The sequence below is a fragment of the Heptranchias perlo genome, chromosome 7 (genome assembly GCF_035084215.1).
Source record: "Heptranchias perlo isolate sHepPer1 chromosome 7, sHepPer1.hap1, whole genome shotgun sequence".
NCBI classification, from domain to species: domain Eukaryota; kingdom Metazoa; phylum Chordata; class Chondrichthyes; order Hexanchiformes; family Hexanchidae; genus Heptranchias; species Heptranchias perlo.
Window position 1 is genome coordinate 75411580 of NC_090331.1, and position 20053 is coordinate 75431632.

At 42.1% G+C, this 20053-nt stretch overlaps 1 protein-coding gene across 1 annotated transcript in view; it reads left to right on the forward strand.

Moving 5' to 3' along the window:
• Window positions 1-20053, forward strand: part of iqca1 (IQ motif containing with AAA domain 1) — a 189280-nt gene that overhangs the window by 12779 nt on the left and 156448 nt on the right. The window contains exons 3-5 of the mRNA XM_067987925.1: window positions 8023-8139; window positions 11322-11513; window positions 15702-15773. Coding sequence (XP_067844026.1) covers window positions 8023-8139; window positions 11322-11513; window positions 15702-15773 — 381 coding nt within the window. The remainder of the gene's footprint in view (window positions 1-8022; window positions 8140-11321; window positions 11514-15701; window positions 15774-20053) is intronic.

Below are 20053 nucleotides of genomic sequence, written 5' to 3' on the forward strand. Positions count from 1 at the left end.
CTAACGCCAACATTTCCTATAAGGTACAGTTATTTAGTATTTGCTTCAGAATCCACTTTGAGGCTATTACTGATTTAAAAAATAAATGAAAAACTATGAATCTGACCCACCCAATGCACGCTGTGCGCACCAGCCAGCACACTCCACACTGGGATCATCAGCTGTGTGCTGACTAGCATTGTATAGTGACTCTGCTGTACAGAGCCCACAGCACCCTTCTATATCAGTAAAACCTCACGGAATAAAACATTATATGTTATCTCAATATTCAAATGAATAAAATAAACCATTCCCCAATTTTATTAATTTCAATGGGTTTGTGATTGATTTCATAGAAACATAGAAACAAAAAAACATAGAAAATAGGAGCAGGAGTAGGCCATTCAGCCCTTCGAGCCTGCTCCGCCATTCAATATGATCATGGCTGATCCTCTATCTCAATACCATATTCCTGCTCTCTCCCCATACCCCTTGATGCCGTTTGTGTCTAGAAATCTATCTATCTTCTTCTTAAATATATTCAGCCTTCTGTGGTAGAGAATTGCACAGGTTCACCACCCTCTGAGTGAAGAAATTTCTCCTCATCTCAGTCCTAAATGTCCTACCCTTTATCCGAAGACTGTGAACCCTCGTTCTAGACCCCCCAGCCAGGGGAAACATCCTCCCTGCATCCAGTCTGTCTAGCCCTGTCAGAGTTTTATATGTTTCAATGAGATCCCCTCTTATTCTTCTAAACTAGTGAATACAGGCCTAGTCGACCCAATCCCTCCTCATACGACAGTCCTGCCAACCCAGGAATCAGTCTGGTGAACCTTCGCTGCACTCCCTCTATGGCAAGTATATCCTTTCTTAGGTAAGGAGATCAAAACTGCACACAATACTCCAGGTGTGGTCTCACCAAGGCCCTGTATAACTGCAGTAAGACATCCTTGCTCCTGTACTCAAATCCTCTTGCAATGAAGGCCGACATATCATTTGCTTTCCTAACTGCTTGCTGCACCTCCTTGTTTACTTTCAGTGTCTAGTGTACAAGGACACCCAGGTCCCTTTGTACATCAACATTTCCCAATCTATCACCATTTAAATAATACTCTGCCTTTCTGTTTTTCCTTCCGAAGTGGATAACTTCTCATTTATCCACGTTATACTGCATCTGCCATGTATTTGCCCACTCATTCAACTTGTCTAAATCACCTTGAAGCCTTTTTGCATCCTCCTCACAACTCACAATCCCACCTAGTTTTGTGTCGGAGCAAACTTGGAAATACTACATTTGGTTCCCTCATCCAAATCATTGATATATATTGTGAATAGCTGGGGCCCAAGCACTGATCCCTGCGGTACCCCACTAGTCACCGCCTGCCACCCCGAAAAAGACCCATTTATTCCTACTCTCTGTTTCCTGTCCGTTAACCAATTTTCAATCCATGCCAGTATATTACTCCCAATCCCATGTGCTTTAATTTTGTATACTAACCTCTTATGTGGGACTTCATCAAAGGCCTTCTGAAAATCCAAATAAACCACATCCACTGGTTCTCCCTTATCTATTCTACCAGTTACATCCTCAAAAAACTCCAGTAGGTTTGTCAAACACGATTTCCCTTTCATAAATCCATGTTGACTTTGTTTAATCCTGTTGATATTTTCTAAGTGTCCTGTTATCACATCCTTTCGAATAGACTCTAGCATTTTCCCTACTACTGATGTTAGGCTATCCGGTCTGTAGTTTCCTGTTTGCTCGCTCCCTCCTTTTTTAAATAGTGGGGTTATATTTGCCACCCTCCAATCTGCAGGAACTGTTCTATAATCCATAGAATTTTGGAAAATGCATCCACTATTTCCATGGCTACCTCTTTTAGTACTCTGGGATGCAGATTATCAGACTCTGGGGATTTATCGGCTTTCAGTCCCATTAATTTCTCCGGCACTATTTTTTTACTAATACTAATTTCCTTTAATTCCTCTTTCTCACTAATCCCTTGGTTCCCTAGGATTTCTGGGAAGTTATTTGTGTCTTCTTCCGTGAAGACAGAACCAAAGTATTTGTTTAATTGCTCTGCCATTTCCCTGTTCCTCATTATAAATTCTCCTGTTTCTGACTGTAAGGGACCTACATTTGTCTTCACTAATCTTTTTCTTTTTATATACTTGTAGAAGCTTTTACAGTCCACTTTTATGTTCCTTGCAAATTTACTCTCATTCTCTATTTTTCCCCTCTTAATCAATCTCTTGGTCCTTTTTTGCTGAATTCTAAACTGCTCCCAATCCTCCGGTTTGCTACTTTTTCTGGCAACTTTATATGACTCCTCTTTAGATCTAATACTAAACTTAATTTCTTTTGTTAGCCATGGTTGGGCTGCTTTTCCTTTTGTGTTTTTGCGACAGAAAGGAATGTATAACTGTTGCAATTCATGAATTCGTTCGTTAAATGTTAGCCATTGCCTATCCATCATCATGCCTTTTAACGAAGCTCCCCAATCTATCGTAGCTAACTCACTCCTCATACCTTCATAGTTTCCTTTGTTCAGATTTAGGACCCTAGTTTCGGATTGGATTACTTCACTTTCCACCTTAATGAAGAATTCTATCACGTTATGGTCACTCTTCGCTACAGGACCCGCACAACAAGATGATCAATTAACCCCTTCTCATTGCACAATACCCAATCTAGGATAGCGGTTCCTTAGTTGGTTCCTCAGCGTACTGGTCGAAAAAACCATCTTGAACACACTCCAGGAATTCATCCTCCACAGTATTATTGCTAAATTGGTTTGGCCAGTCTATATGTAGATTAAAGTCACCCATGATTACTATAGTACCCTTTTTACATGCATCTCTAATTTCCTGTTTGATGCCGTCCCCTACATTACCGCTACTTTTTGGAGGCCTATGGACAACTCCCACCAGTGTTTTCTGCCCCTTGGTGCTTCTTAACTCCACCCAGACTGATTCTACATTTTCATTTTCTGAGCCAATACCCTTTCTCACTATTGCTCTGATTTCATCCTTTACTGACAATGCCACCCGACCTCCTTTTCCTTTTTGCCTGTCCTTCCTAAATATCGAATACCCTTGAATATTTAGCTCCCAGCCTTGGTCACCCTGCAGCCATGTCTCTGTAATCGCAATTATATCGTATCCGTTTACATCTATTGGCACTGTTAATTCGTCTACCTTATTACGAATGCTCCGTGCATTCAGATAGAGTGCCTTTAGATTTGTCTTTTTAACATTTTTAGACATCATAACATTTTTTTGTACTATGGCCCTATTTGTCTTATTACCATTTTTTCTGACCCAGATCCTATTTGTTAGTGCACTCTTTTGTTTGTACGCTCTGTCCCTTCCTGACACAATCTGGTTATCCTTACCCCAATCACTTTCCTGCACTCCTTCCTTGCCTTTTCTCTTTAGCATTCCAGATCTCTCTCCACCGGGACTCCCCCCGACTTATTTAGTTTAATCTACCTCCCTAGTTATTCGATTTGCTAGAACTCTGGTCCCAGCATGGTTCAGGTGTAGTCTATCCCAACGGAACAGCTCTCTCTTTCCCCAGTATTGGTGCCAGTGCCCCATGAATCGAAACCTACTTCTCCCACACCAATCTTTCAGCCACGCATTCATCTCCCTGATCCTATTGACCCTATGCCAATTTGCTCGTGGCTCAGGTAATAATCCAGAGATTATTACCTTTGTGGTTCTGCTTTTTAATTTAGTCCCTAGGTGCTCAAATTCCCTCAGCAGAACCTTTTTTTTAGTCCTACCTATGTCGTTGGTACCAATGTGGACCACGACAACTGGGTCCTCCCCCTCCCACTCCAAGTTCTTCTCCAGCCCGGAGGAGATGTTCTTGACCTTGGCACTGGATAGGCAACACAGCCTTCGGGACTCTCACTCTTGGCTGCAGAGAACAGTATTTATCCGTCTAACTATACTGTCGCCTACTACAACCACCTTCCTTTTTACTCTCCCCCCCCCCACTTGAACGGCTTCCTGTACCATGATACCATGATGCCGTGGTCAGTTTGCTCGCCCTCCCCGCAGTCCCCGCATTTGTCCACAAGGGTTGCAAGAATCTTGAATCTATTGGACAAGCGCAGGGACTGAGGCTCCTGCGATACTACCTCCTGGATCCCTGTACCTGCCTCACTCGCAGTCACACCCTTCTGTCCCTGGCTACGTGCCAATTCTAAAGTATTTAATCTAAGGGGTGTGGCTGCTTCCTGGAGCAAAAGGTCCAGGTAGCTTTCTCCCTCCCTGATGTCTCGCAATGTCTGCAGCTCGGACCCCAGCTCCTCAACTCGGAGCCGAAGTTCCTCGAGCCGCAGACACTTACCGCAGATGTAGTCGTTCTGGACAAAAATGTCCTCAAGTTCCCACGTATTGCAGCAGCAACACATCTCCTGTTACATAGGAACATAGGAACAGGAGTAGGCCATTCAGCCCCTCGAGCCTGCTCCGCCATTTGATAAGATCATGGCTGATCTGTGATCTAACTCCATATACCTGCCTTTGGCTCATATCCCTTAATACCTTTGGTTGCCAAAAAGCTATCTATCTCAGATTTAAATTTAGCAATTGAGCTAGCATCAATTGCCGTTTGCGGAAGAGAGTTCCAAACTTTTACCACCCTTTGTGTGTAGAAATGTTTTCTAATCTCACTCCTGAAAGGTCTGGCTGTAATTTTTAGATTGTGCCCCCTACTCCTAGAATCCCCAACCAGCGGAAATAGTTCCTCTCTATCCACCCTATCTGTTCCCCTTAATATCTTATAAACTTCGATCAGTTCACCCCTTAACCTTCTAAACTCTAGAGAATACAACCCCAATTTGTGTAATCTCTCCTCATAACTTAACCCTTGAAGTCCGGGTATCATTCTAGTAAACCTATGCTGCACTCCCTCCAAGGCCAATATGTCCTTCCGATGGTGCGGTGCCCTGAACTGCTCACAGTACTCCAGGTTTTGTATAGTTGCAGCATAACTTCTGCCCCCTTGTACTCTAGTCCTCTAGATATAAAGGCCAGCATTCCATTCGCCTTATTGATTATTTTCTGCACCTGTTCATGACACTTCAATGATCTATGTACCTGAACCCCTAAGTCCCTTTGGACATCCACTGTTTTTAACTTTTTACCATTTAGAAAGTACCCTGTCCTATCCTTTTTTGATCCAAAGTGGATGACCTCACATTTGCCACAGTTTTGCCATTCACCTAATCTATCAATATCCCTTTGTAATTTTATGTTTTCATCTACACTGCTTACAATGCCACCAATCTTTGTGTCATCGGCAAACTTAAATATGAGACTTTCTATGCCTTCATCTAAGTCGTTAATAAATATTGTGAATAGTTGAGGCCCCAAGACCGATCCCTGCGGGACTCCACTAGTCACATCCTGCCAATGTGAGTACCTACCCATTATCCCTACTCTCTGTCGCCTTTCGCTCAGCCAACTTCCTAACCAAGTCCGTACTTTTCCCTCGATTCCATGGGCTTCTATCTTAGCTAACAGTCTCTTATGTGGGACTTTATCAAATGCCTTCTGGAAGTCCATATAAATAACATCCATTGACATTCCCCTATCCATTACTTTAGTCACCTCTTCAAAAAATTCAATCAGGTTTGTCAGGCACGACCTACGTTTCACAAATCCATGCTGGCTCTCTCTGATTAACTGAAAATTCTCGAGGTGTTCAGTCACCCAATCCTTATTTATGGACTCCAGCATTTTCCCCACAACAGATGTTAGGCTAACTGGTCTATAATTCCCTGGTTTCCCTCTCTCTCCTTTCTTAAAAAGCGGAGTGAAATGTGCTATTTTCCAATCCAGAGGGACAGTTCCTGAATCTAGAGAACTTTGAAAGATTATAGTTAGGGCATCTGCAATGTGCTCACCTACTTCATTTAAAACTGTGGGATGGAAACCATCTGGTCCTGGGGATTTGTAACTCTTGTAGTGCTATTATTTTCTTCATTACTGTTGTTTTACTTATGTTAATTTTATTGAGTTCGTGTCCCCGATTCAATAGTCTCCCGTTATTTTATTATTTTTAAAAATTTGTTCATGGGATGTGGGCGTCACTGGCGAGGCCGGCATTTATTGCCCATCCCTAATTGCCCTTGAGAAGGTGGTGGTGAGCCGCCTTCTTGAACCGCTGCAGTCCGTGTGGTGAAGGTTCTCCCACAGTGCTGTTAGGAAGGGAGTTCCAGCATTTTGACCCAGCGACGATGAAGGAACGGCGATATATTTCCAAGTCGGGATGATGTGTGACTTGGAGGGGAACATGCAGGTGGTGTTGTTCCCATGTACCTGCTGCTCTTGTCCTTCTAGGTGGTAGAGGTCGCGGGTTTGGGAGGTGCTGTCGAAGAAGCCTTGGCGAGTTGCTGCAGTGCATCTTGTGGATGGTACACACTGCAGCCACTCTGCGCCGGTGGTGAAGGGAGTGAATGTTTAGGGTGGTGGATGGGGTGCCAATCAAGTGGGCTGCTTTGTCCTGGATGGTGTCGAGCTTCTTGAGTTTTGTTGGAGCTGCACTCATCCAGTCAATTGAAGAGTATTCCATCACACTCCTGACTTGTGCCTTGTAGATGGTGGAAAGGATTTGGGGAGTCAGGAGGTGAGTCACTCGCCGCAGAATACCCAGCCTCTGACCTGCTCTTGTAGCCACAGTATTTATATGGCTGGTCCAGTTAAGTTTCTGGTCAATGGTGACCCCCAGGATGTTGATGGTGTGGGATTCGGCGATGGTAATGCCGTTGAATGTCAAGGGGAGGTGGTTAGACTCTCTCTTGTTGGAGATGGTCATTGCCTGGCACTTGTCTGGCGCGAATGTTACTTACACTTATGAGCCCAAGCCTGGATGTTGTCCAGGTCTTGCTGCATGCGGGCATGGACTGCTTCATTATTTGAGGGATTGCGAGTGGAACTGAACACTGTGCAATCATCAGCGAACATCCCCATTTCTGACCTTATGATGGATGGAAGGTCATTGATGAAGCAGCTGAAGATTGTTGGGCCTAGGACACTGCCCTGAGCAACTCCTGCGGCAATGTCCTGGGGCTGAGATGATTGGCCTCTAACAACCACTACCATCTTCCTTTGTGCTAGGTATGACTCCAGCCACTGGAGAGTTTTCCCCCTGATTCCCATTGACTTCAATTTTACTCAGGCTCCTTGGTGCCACACTCGGTCAAATGGTGCCTTGATGTCAAGGGCAGTCACTCTCACCTCACCTCTGGAATTCAGCTCTTTTGTCCATGTTTGGACCAAGACTGTAATGAGGTCTGGAGCCGAGTGGTCCTGGCAGAACCCAAACTGAGCATCGGTGAGCAGGTTATTGGTGAGTAAGTGCCGCTTGATAGCACTGTTGACGACACCTTCCATTACTTTGCTGATGATTGAGAGTAGACTGATGGGGCGGTAATTGGTCAGATTGGATTTGTCCTGCTTTTTGTCTTCAGGACATACCTGGGCAGTTTTCCACATTGTCGGGTAGATGCCAGTGTTGTAGCTGTACTGGAACAGCTTGGCTAGAGGTGCAGCTAGTTCTGGAGCACAAGTCTTCAGCACTACAGCCGGGATGTTGTCGGGGCCCATAGCCTTTGCTGTATCCAGTGCACTCAGCCGTTTCTTGATATCACGTGGAGTGAATCGAATTGGCTGAAGACTGGCTTCTGTGATGGTGGGGATATCGGGAGGAGGCCGAGTTGGATCATCCACATTATTTAATTAATTAGTTTAGTGTTGATCAAATTATTTACCTCGTTTAATTTATTAAATCAATTCAATTATAATTGCTGTGCAGACATAGCTCTGAGTGATTAATTAAAATTATAATTAAAATTATTTTTACAGTTGTATTAATGATGTCATGTTTTTATTATTTATGATTTCTGGCCAGCGCTTTAGCCTCTTTTTACTCTCAGGGGTATAAAAGATACCCTGATAAATGAATAATATATCTTGTTGGCTGCCTAATGCAAGGATCTTTGACTTTTCTCCAATTAAATTTCACAGGAAGACCTAGAGATCCCCATTCCCAGATACTTCCTGAAGGATAAACTGAAAGTTGTGAAGGACAGAGAAAACATTCTGGCTCAGATATTATCCCAAACCTGGCCTCAAGTAGAAAAAGTTAGTAGTACATATGAAATATTAATATGTGTATAGTATTACCATTATTGATTTAAAAAAAAATTCTTATTTGTTTACCTCTGGAGGATATGGTTTAAACCTGATTTTTAAAAAGTTTAATCGTGCCTTCTCAACCTTCCAGTCTTCTTTTGTCCTGTCTCAAGGTGGCATATAGTAACTGACAGAACAGTAACTGCCTGCAATATAGTATGCACTTTCTTAAAAATGGGATCAGACTACAGATGGGTGGGAATGTGCAGCCATGGTTATCTTGCCCTGCCACATTGAAAATAGTAGCTGGGTAGTACGAGGCTTTTGCAGTTCTATGAACGTATATGCCTAGATATATTATTTAGCAAATTTTTAAGGGCGGAATCATAGTATTATTGATTCTAATACTTCAAAACTGCTTAATGAATTAAGGCTTCTGAGGTGTTCCAGTGTCTGGTACACAAATTCAGAAAAATAAATTAATATGGAACACATCATCTTCATAACACTATATTCAAATTGGAACATTTCAGAGTGTTGGTTGTTTCAATTTGATTTAGCAATTCATTTATGTGTATGCATACAATTCTATGTGTATAATGTAGAGTTTAAAAGAAAATTCTGGAAAACTGAGCAAAAGTAGAAAATGCTAAAATGCAAGCAGGCCCACTAGCATCGGAAAAGAGACAAGATAGGTTAATATTTTGGGTAAAGAGTCTTTGTCAGAACTTCAATTTATACTTGATACAGGATTATAGTTTGAATGTAATGGGTAATTTTATGGCTCTGTGCTCCAGTGGGAAGCCTCACTAGACTGGAGTGCGGGTAAGAGATTGGACTGTGACAATATAGGGCCAATTCTGCAACCCATATTCCAATCTAGCAAAACTCTATGCGGAGCGGAAACAAATCAACTATACCCCCGTAATTTGCAAATTGGCTTGATCTATCTGGATTTAATAAAAATGTTCGCCCAACCTGGAACAACGTCAAATATAAAAAAAATCTGAAAAACTTTGTACCACAGTCACTTCCTTCAGCAATTCCATCTAAACAAAAAACATATGTTTTTCGCAGATGTGATTACACTTCTAATAAGTGTTGTAGTTTCTTGGCAGTGATTGGGTAGCTTTATTATATTGAAGATTAAAAGTTGGTTACTGGGAAGCCCTTTTATGCTTGGTAAGGATTTTGGTCTTAAGTTGTTATTATTGGATCAGGAGTTCTGTCTAAAGGAAGTGAATAAGTAGTAGTTTGGTACCCTGATGTTTTATGTGATGTATGTTTATCCAGAGTCAACTGTGTGCCTCATTTAATCAGAGGGTTATCTACATTTAATAGTCTCATTAGTTTTATGCTTTCTCATTATTTTAATGGCAGTCATTACTTTAATACAGGTAATTTCCTTATATAATGATTTGAATGGATTGGGCACAACAATTAATAGTTTTACAAAGGAGGCAATTGTGACCCCAAGTATAACTCTTGTGTTTGGGTGTTTGTCAGATATCTCCTGAGACTGGCATGTAATTCCACAGGAAGACTTACAAACTTCCTAGTGACCAAATATGACAGATCTTCCTGAGCACTGACTTTGATGGATTCCCTCAGTCCACTCAAGTAAGCTACCATTGTTGGCTGCTCAGCTTCACTTTTCAAGTGACATGGTTCATTTCATTATATGTTTGCCAGTCATTATACCCTGGATCCAACAAATTAGTCAGCTTTAGCACTAAGGAGTTTTATGTTCTGTTTCATGGCTGCATGATTTTTGCTCCTTACATATATTTTAGTTTGCTGGTCTTATTGAGATGACCCACCTTTTGGGTGAGATACGAAACCAAGGTCCCATCTGCCTGTTCTGGTGGTTCATGTGGACACTAAAGATCCTTTGGCATTATTCATAGAAGAGCTGGGAATTCTTCTGGTGTCCTGGCCAACATTCCTCTTTCGGCTAATAGTACCAAAAAGTAAATCAGCTTGTCCCTCATCTCATTGCTGCTTGGAATTGTTGGTGCAGAATGGCTGCTATGTTTGCCTGCATAATGATAGTTGCTGCAGTTACAAAAGTAATCCATTATGTGAATTGCTTTAAGATGTTTCAATGTGATAAGTTCTATATTATTGCATTCTTAATATTTATTGTTATAAGAGCTACAGAATGCTTGCTTTGGTATGATGCTTCAAGGGAGATTGATACCTACAACCCAACCAAGTCATGATTGTCACTGGAGGGATTTGTGTTTTTTTTAATCCCTTATGGGGGACTAACCCAATTGTATGTGTACGTAAGATAATAGGAATTATCGTGGAAAGTAAATTCATTTTTCCCAATCAGTATCAGCTATAAATTGGAATCTTGTGTGACAAAAGGTCTTCGACCTGAAACATTAACCTTACCTTCCTCTCTCCACAAATGCTGCCTGACCTGCTGAGTGTTTCCAGCATTTTATGTTTTTATTTCAGTCAGTCTGACCAGGAATGGAGTCTAGAGGTACACGGAGCAGAAAGTCTGGCAAGGGCTGCAGGCGAAGAGGAGATGGAATGCAAATGTCCCTTGTCCATTGAACGAGCACCATTGGCTTTGGTCCTTGTACAGGACTTACTCAGAGGATTTTCATATCATTCCTAACTTGCTGCCAAGCCTGCACTCTTCTATTTTATGTTGAATCACAAACCTCTCCATTTCCTTTTTGAATGCTTCAGCTGAGTCCTTATCCACTGTGCCTTGAAGACATTCTGTTCTATAAATTGACAACTAATTAGTGTTAAGTGGTTTCTTGTTATGATATGTTAACTCATGGTTTGCTTAGTTCATTCACTTAGAATCATGGAAACGGCAGCACAAAAGGAGGCTATGTCATTTCCCAAACTACCTATTTGATGGTGACACATTCTGCTTTTGGTGTCAAAGAGGCTGCCTGAAAATGAAAGTGACCTCTCTCTATTCAACTGGTGGAACAGTGATAATTACCTAGTGATATCTGTAATGAGATATATATACTGGGGAAATGAAGGTATCGGGTGTCCTTAAGGCAATAGTTAATCTGTTTATTTTTGAATTTCTGACAACAAAAATTTTGATTTCTTTTTAATATCTATAATAAAACCAGCAGGCAGTGAAATAATTTATTGTTTTACCAAGCTGAGCTATTTTTTTCTCATTGTAAAATATTCCTTTCATATTTTAGAAAAAAAGTATAAAAATCTTGACCCTAGAAGAGGCCATCCAAATCATTCAAATTTCCGAGCGAGCCCGACAGGGACGGTTACGAGCCAAGTTTATGCTGGAAATCCGAATGGAAGAAGAAAAGGAGAGATTAGCTAAACGTCGTGTAGCAAGCACACTGGATCCTGAAATAGCAGCTACCTGCATCCAAAAGGTTTTTAATTTCATGCAGTTTTCATTTAAGATAAGAACATAGCTGGAAAAGTCAAGGATGAGAAAAGGTGATTTGTCACATCGAAATTCACTCCACAAGTACCCCAACTCCTCCATCATAGCATCCAACTGTCTTTTGAACAACTCTACTGTTTTGTCTTGACCAGTGTTACTGGCAGGTTATTTCAAAAATGTATTACTCTTCGAGTAACGTTCTTCCTGATATCCCTTTTTAATTTGCTAATCACTAATTTTCATTTCTGTCCCTTGGTCACTAATTCACTAATCTTTCCTTAAAGCTCATTGTTTTTATATTTGGGACCAGTCTTGTCCTCTTTTCTGTACTCTTTCTAATTTATATATAAAATGTTATGGCCTGTGACCAAAATTGAACACAGTATTCTAAATTCTAAATAAGTCTGACTGATATATTGTAAAACCGTAGTCTAAATTCTGTAGACTTTATTTCTACTATTCTGGTGAAACATCCTACCATTTCATTAGGTCCTCTAATTGTGGTGTCACTGCTGTCTATACATTGAAAGCGACTGGGTGAAAGTTGTGCAGGTTAAGAACCAATAATCAAAGAACCATTTGATGATGAAATAGCAGATCCTATGTTTTCACTAAGATTCATAGTGAAGTGTTGGACAATATTTGATATGGTACATTGTAAATAAGCTAATTTGTATGATATTTCACATTCATGCAAAATAGTTTAATGTAAATTCTTACTGTAATTTGGGTGTGAAATAAAAGTCACTTCAATTAATTTTAGGCAAGTAGTATGAGATTAGAAGATAGCCTTGCATCATTTTTGCTTCACATCAGCTACAATTGAGCTGTCCAGGAACTTTAAAGTTGCTTCTAATGTTGGATGAAAGCTGATTGTCTGATCAGGTCTTTTATGTTAAAATGTGAATGACTCTGGCCAGAGAGCGACATAATATAGCCTGAGTTTGCCTGCCGGTATCTGTAGTATAACAATACCCATGGAAGCAATGACATCTGAAAGTGAGTTACAAGTTGTAATCTAATTGCAGAATTAAGATGGCATATTTATAAAAGCAGAAAAGAGGCATTTCCACAACAAACATACGGATGGAAGACCTGTGGAACATATCAAGCAGATTGAGTGATATTTGACCTCTGCCTAGAATTGTTAATCTTGTGTTCCTTCCTGGAGGCACACTTGATACAAATTCATGTGAACACTCGCACCACCTCCAAGAAGGAGACCACAAACCAATGCAGGGGGTGAAATAAGCCAAAATCAATGACCCATCTGATCCCAGGCAAGAACCCCACCACCCCACTCAACTCAACCAAGAGAACCACTAGCTAATGTAGATGGAAACCCCAGCAATCGATCTGAACCACAGGAACAAAGATTAGACAGATTGTTTCAGCTGTTGATTTTACACTACCCCCATCAGATTCACAGCCATAACAATAATTCTAATCTACCATCATAATCATCTGCACACCACACACTCCTCCCACATCAACACACTTAAAGCCACTGTATTGGATCCATCAGACTTTAATCTGGGGCCTATAGTCTTGGGACCAGGATTCAACATTAATACTTTTCCACTAGCGCAGGGAGAACCAGAGTTCTACTATAACTTGCTTTGGTTTTGTAGGAAAAGTAGCCAGGAGGGAAGTACTGATCTTATTAAAAATATTGTTCGAAACAGATTTTGATGGCCAGTAATTACTAAAATGTTAATTGTAACAAGCTGAATAAATTTCCAGGAATGGGCAATAAATGCTGGCCTTGCCAACGACGCCCACATCCCATGAATGAATAAAAAAAAACTAATGTATAATGATATCTTTGAAATATTATAGCTTTTTAAGTTGCTATGCAAGTTTAAAATGTAATGGATTCCAGTTTTCTATTGCTGAAGCTTGAATGTTAAATTAAATGAAAAAGAGATGTATATAATATTTAAAAATATTTAAGACCTGCTAATTTAATTCAGTTGAAAAGAATGACATTTTTCTTTCATTTCCATTCCTGCTTGTTCCCTGTTTCTTAGGCCTGAGTTTAAATGCTAACTATTTTGAGACCTACATCACTGCTATTTTTTTCTTTTTTTTTGGAATACATTATATTCCTTTTGGTTCCCTCTTTCTTTCCTTTTCTTCCTCCTTTCATTATTGCTCCCCCTTTCCAGTTGCTAGATCCCTCATCTTTCAAAAGTAGGGCAGACTAGGGAAAAGCCCCCAATAATAGAAAGTAGAAAGGCACAGGTTCTTTAGGCTAAGTGGATCAAATATAATCAAATACATAGCTTTGAGGCTTATTCTATGCCCAATGCAATGAGCGCAGGGAAACTAAGGCAGGAGGCACCTTGTGCACTGGGAACTTGCACATTGATTATGCTCAAAGCTCATCACAGCCCCAGTTTGGTGAAAACTAAGGGGGCACCCTGTTGGCACTGCAATACCTTCTGCAGTGAGACTCTTGCTTTTAAGTTTCATTTCTTGAAAAGTTAACAAGGATAGCCGTTATGGATGGAATCACGTGCTGCAAACTCTGCAGAATGTGGTCACCCACGAAGCAATGCTAGATAGTTCAGGACATAGGGACAATGTAAAAAATATATTTCCAATAGTTGGTGACTCTGTAACTAAATGGCATATATTTAAGTTCTCACCAAAAGAGCAATGGGAGCAATTCTTAAATGATTGCATGAATAGCTTCTGTTGTCCCAGTGTGGGTTCTCTGCTGAGGGTTCTGCTCAGCCTTTTTCTTTTGAAATAGAACAAAGAGACCTTTGAGCATTGGGAGGTAACAGAAGAAGCACCCCAATGAACAGCCCACATTCTCTCTGGTGTGAAAGGATGAACAGAGAGCATGCAATAGTTCTAGGAGTTATATAGCGAGTGGGGGGGAAAGAATGATTATCCCCTCGGCATGAACCAAGTTGGAGATGCAGCTTCAGAGACATTGGGGGTAATTTTAACCCCCCAGAGCAGGTGGGGGAGGAGGTGGGTGGGTGGGGTTAAAAATTTAAAAAACGGGCAACCCAACCCAAACCTGCCTCTAACTTGCCCACTTCCGGTTTTAGCAGGTGGGGGGCGGGCGGGCAACCAGCCCACTCTCGGGGGGCGGGCGGGCAACCAGCCCACTCTCGGGGGGCGGGCGGGCAACCAGCCCACTCTCGGGGGGCGGGCGGACAACCAGCCCACTCTCGGGGGGGGCGGGCGGACAACCAGCCCACTCTCGGGGGGGGGGGGGGGGGGGGGGCGGGCGGACAACCAGCCCACTCTCGGGGTGGGGGGGGGGGGCGGGCGGACAACCAGCCCACTCTCAGGGGGGCGGTCGGACAACCAGCCCACTCTCGGGGGGGCGGGCGGACAACCAGCCCACTCTCGGGGGGGGCGGGCGGACAACCAGCCCACTCTCGGGGGGGCGGGCGGACAACCAGCCCACTCTCGGGGGGGCGGGCGGACAACCAGCCCACTCTCGGGGGGCGGGCGGACAACCAGCCCACTCTCGGGGGGGACGGGCGGACAACCAGCCCACTCTCGGGGGGGCGGGCGGACAACCAACCCACTCTCAGGAGGCGGGTCGGTCACTAAAATATTTTAAGGAGGCTGCGTGCCTCCATTTTAACTCAAGTTCTTTCTTTAACTGCTGGGGCCCAGGAATCCTGGGTGGCGGGAATCCTGACCGATGAAGGGAATGGCCAGATCCATGAGGTAAGTGCCTTTATTGCACTGTTTGTGGGCCAGGAGGAGCAGGAGTGCTTCCCCCCCAATTCCATCATGCTAATCTTTTAAATACCCCACGATGGGACTACCCCCATCCCTCCCCTACCCACCCACCGCACGGTGGCGTTTGTTCCACTACTTTGTGTTAAATAAGCCCATTGCACACGTCACAGTTAGGTAGAAGTTTTGCATTCCAGCAATTTCTTCATTTTTAGTCTTTTGTGACTGCAGAAATTACATTAATGTATAATGATAAATTGTAAAATTAATATGCAAAGTTTATTTATAATATGTAGCTTTACCAACATGAGTTTTTTTATACAGGAAGATTTCAAATATTTGAAAGGTTACATTAAATTGGATGCGTGAATTGATTTCTATCTTTATAGTGCAACAAAATCAGCTTAAAACAGTTCCTGTTCTGTACAAAAATTGATCACAATAACCGTATTTGATTTTCTAGATTTGGCGTGGATATGTTCAGAGGAAAACTACGAAGAAGGAACGGGCAGAGGAAATGATATTTCTTGAAATGGTGAGTCCAAGTGATGCAATAGGTCGGTAACCTTTGTCAGGCTGATGTATGGATGAATTGTCAGTCCATAGATTATACAGTGATTGGGTTCAGGGAGAAGACTAGGTTGCAAGGCTTTAAAAATAATGATGTATTTTGGAATTCCTGTTTCTGAACTACGGTAACTATAGCCTCAAACCTTCCAACAACTCTCTCTTTCTCTGCTTGGATAAATACACAAGGCTAACTGTAGATGTTATAGCCTATAAATTACAGCGGTGTCTAAAACCTCTGCTGTTCCGATAGAGGGAACCAGAGGCTGGATCTGGCTGAAGACGAGAGACAGCACTTTCTTCATGCCTCCAATAGTCGCAGACCCTAAATCCAATGGCAACCGACCCCTCTGGTCCCAATTAATTTCCAATCTCCATTCCCCCCCACCCCAGAATTCAACCAGCTTTGTGCAAAAATGATTGTTCAATTTTTTCAGTAAGACTTCGTCATAATTGCAAATGTTTAAAGATCACAGGCATTCTGCTGCTCATGCGAGTGACTACCATGTCACATCGAGTAACTAAATTAAGGGCTCAAAGTAACCAAACTTTTACTTGGAAACTTGTATCACCTTTTCTAGTTCCTAACAGAACCTTCTCATACTAAAATGAATAATTAAACAGCATTTGCCAAAACTGTATTAATGTTTCTCATAACTACAATAACCATACCATAAAGTACATTGATTTGTAGTACTCTGGGTGTCCATAGATATGTATGATGGCAAAGTGACAGGTTTTTTGTGAAAGGATTCATGCATTTTATCTGATATTAAGAAATTTTCCATGTTAAAAAGAAACAAATGATTAAATTAAATCCTATGGCAGCCATATCCTCTCTGTTATATCGTAAAAATGGTATGTGGGGCTTGTGTTCCATTAAAAACTCGATGTACCTATTATTCCTGTACATGGCACGGTAATAATTTCAATGTTAAAGATATTAAACTGTGTGACACATAATAGCTGCTATTTTATAATGAGAGTATATCGTTAATTGTACCCATGTAATTTATATCAATTAGTGTTAATTGTATTCAGGTGGTGGGTATCAATTGGGGACTCTCATTCATTTATGGGAGGGAGCTTAACTAAGGGCTGCATGATGTGTAAGGGGGATTTCTGAAAATAAAGGCTTGGAAGCAACTAAAGAGTTGGCTCTAGTATTCTTTCCTTCACCACCAGGCTATCCGACGTTTTACATGTATCAGTTTGTGATTGCGTAATCTGGCCACCAGCGATCTTTTCAGCTGCCATTTTTTTCCCTCAGTAAAATAAAACAAAATTAAAAAGTTCAAATAGTTACATATTTCACAATAATATGATTAAATTGATCCAGTGTATTGTCTTTTAATGACTGTCCCAAAGGCCTGACTTGGAGTTTTGCCATGAACTGTGACTCTGAGTTGAATTTGGATTGTGGAGTCTGAACATGTGCAGTGTACAACAACAACAACTTGTATTTATGTAACAGAAGAGTAATTAGATAAAGATCAACACTGAGCAAAAGGAGATATTAGGAGGGGTGACTAAAAGCTTGGCCAAAGAGTGGGGTTTTAAGGACGGTCAAAGGTGGAGAGATTTATGGAGGGAACATAGGAACTGGAGTAGGCCATTTAGCCCCTGGAGCCTGTTCCGCCATTCATCGTGATCGTGGCTGATCTGTGACCTAGCTCCATATATCCGCCTTAGCCCCATATCCCTTAATACCTTTGGTTAACAAAAATCTATCAATCTCAGATTTAAAATTAACAATTGAACAAGCATCAATTGCCCTTTGCAGAAGAGAATTCCAAACTTCTACCACCCTTTGCATGTAGAAGTGTTTCCTAACTTCACTCCTGAAAGTCCTGGCTCTAATTTTTAGGCTATGTCCCCTAGTCCTAGACTCCCCAACCAGCGGAAATAGTTTCTCTCTATCTACCCAATCAATTCCCCTTAATATCTTAAAAACTTCGATCAAATCATCCCTTAAGCTTCTTTCCAGAGCTTAGGGCCTAGATGGCTGATGGCACGGCCACCAATGGTGAGGTGAAGGGGGTGGGGGTTGCATAAGATGCCAGAGTTGGAGGAACTTAAAGTTCACAGAGGGTTGCAGGGCTGGAGATGGTTATCGAGCCAGGGAGGGGTGAGGCCTTGAAGTGATTTGAACATGAGGATGACAATTTTAAATTGGAGGTGTTGGGGGACTGGAAGCCATTATAGATCAGTGACCACAGCGGTAGTGGGTGAGCGGGAATTGATGCAGAATAGGATATAGGCAGCAGAGTTATGAATGAGTTGAAGTTGGTGGAGGACGGGAAGCTGGCCAGGAGATCATTGGAATAGTCAAGGGTTTTGGTGGCCAATGTGCTGAGGCAGGGGCAAGGGTAGAATCTTTCTCCTATTCCTCAGAAGAGGAACTTCCCACCTTGCCCACAACATTTTGGCCAGTGCCTCCAGGGAGGCCTCAGTGAACTTCGAGTCTTGCTTCTGATTCATTTGTCTATAAATAAATCTTCTTGCATTAATTTTCCTAAATGGAATGCAACCTCCTTTTAAGAGGTGCATTCCGGCTTTAAGTTGGCTTCTGCAGGCTTGCTGAAAATTGCGCCATGAAAGTGGGTGGCCTTCCCGTTCCCGACGCAGTTACCGAATCCCAGTAGTTAAAATACCCCGGGCCTGAAATCTGGGCCAACGAGTGCATTTTGCACTCGTCCTGCTAGCCCGAGATTCACTGGGAGTTAAAATAGACCCCTTTTTCTTTAGCTTCTGCTCAAAAGTTTTTCAAAATTATTTGAAGCTACAAGAAATTTCAAAAGCTTTACTGAGGTAAAATTCATAATGAAAAAATACAAGCTGTGTATGAGAGAGACAGATAGAGAAAGAGGATTCTGATTACACACCTGTTTTAGCTCTTGTTCACACCTGTTTTAGCTTTTGTTTTGTGTTCTATAAACTTTAGAAAATGAAAGAGAGCGAGAAAAGTTAGGTGGAGGGAGAGAGGGATAGAGAAGAGGATCAGAGAGAGAGGTGATAGAGAGGGAATCAGGAATCTGAGGAAGAGGTGTGAGAGGGAGTGTAAGAGAATAGGATGAGAGCGAAAAACTGGAATCAGAGAGGGTGTGAGACCGGGGCCAGAGAGGGGGTCAAAAGTGAGAGAGAGAGAGAGAGAGAGAGAGAGAGACACACACTGAGGTCAGAGAGCGGTGAGAGGAGAGACAAATGGTGAGATAAAGGATGAAAGAGGAGTTAGAGCGAGAGCCTGGGGACAGAGGGAAAGAAGGTAAGAGGGGAGAGAGAGAGAGAGGGCCAGAGAGAATGTGTGAGAGATGGGTTAGAGAGAGAATGAGGTAGAGAGATGGGGATGAAGAGGAGAAAGAGTTTCCTTTCTTGATTTAATGTTACTTTGATTTTTTTTTAAAAAAGACACCAGTTGAATTTTGAAGCTACCTGGTTAACTCACCCGTGTCCTGTTGCCAGTTAGAAAAGGTCAGTGCTAATTGTTTACACCTGAGAGACAGAGATCCTAATTTCTAATACCTATGAGGGAGAAGGAAAGAAACACACACACACACACACACACAAGCAGACAGGCAGTTTATTTCCTTTTTCTAATACGATTTAAAAAGATATAAGTTGAATTTTGAAAGCATATAAAGCCTCTTTTAGGGAAACAGATAGGAAGGGAGGGTAGGAGGGAAACTGGTTGAAGACCAGGCTTCTAGCCATCTGCCCTGGGGGAAGCGAGTGGTAATGGATAGAGGTTTAAGGATGTGGTGAGTGACAGTGGAGCAAGGGACAGGGGAGGATACAAGAGTTTAGTGGGTAAATTAAAGTGCACAAGGTTGGTGTAGTAACGGGGTAGTGAGGAGATAGTGGTAAGGAGAATGGGTAGCAGGAAGGTGAAGGGGTTAGGAATGTGATGACAACAAGAAGGTGTAGGGAAGCACAAGCGATTGAGGGAAGGGATAGAAAGGAAACTGCTGAGGGCCACATTTTCCCTACATTCTCCAACCCAGATGTAGCCTACAACCTTCGGTAACTCCTTTCCCTGCCACACCATGTAATACCATCCATTGCCTCCCAATCATGGTAACGAAGTAAAAGGCATAGAGAGAAGCAGAAGAGGGCAGATGGAAAGGCAGAAAAAAAGAGTTAAGGAGAGAGAAGCAAAACAGAAGAGCAAAATGGACACAAAAACAGAATAGGAGAAACAGAGAAATAGTAACACAAAGACATTGGAAATAAGTAAAAGAGTGACTCTTA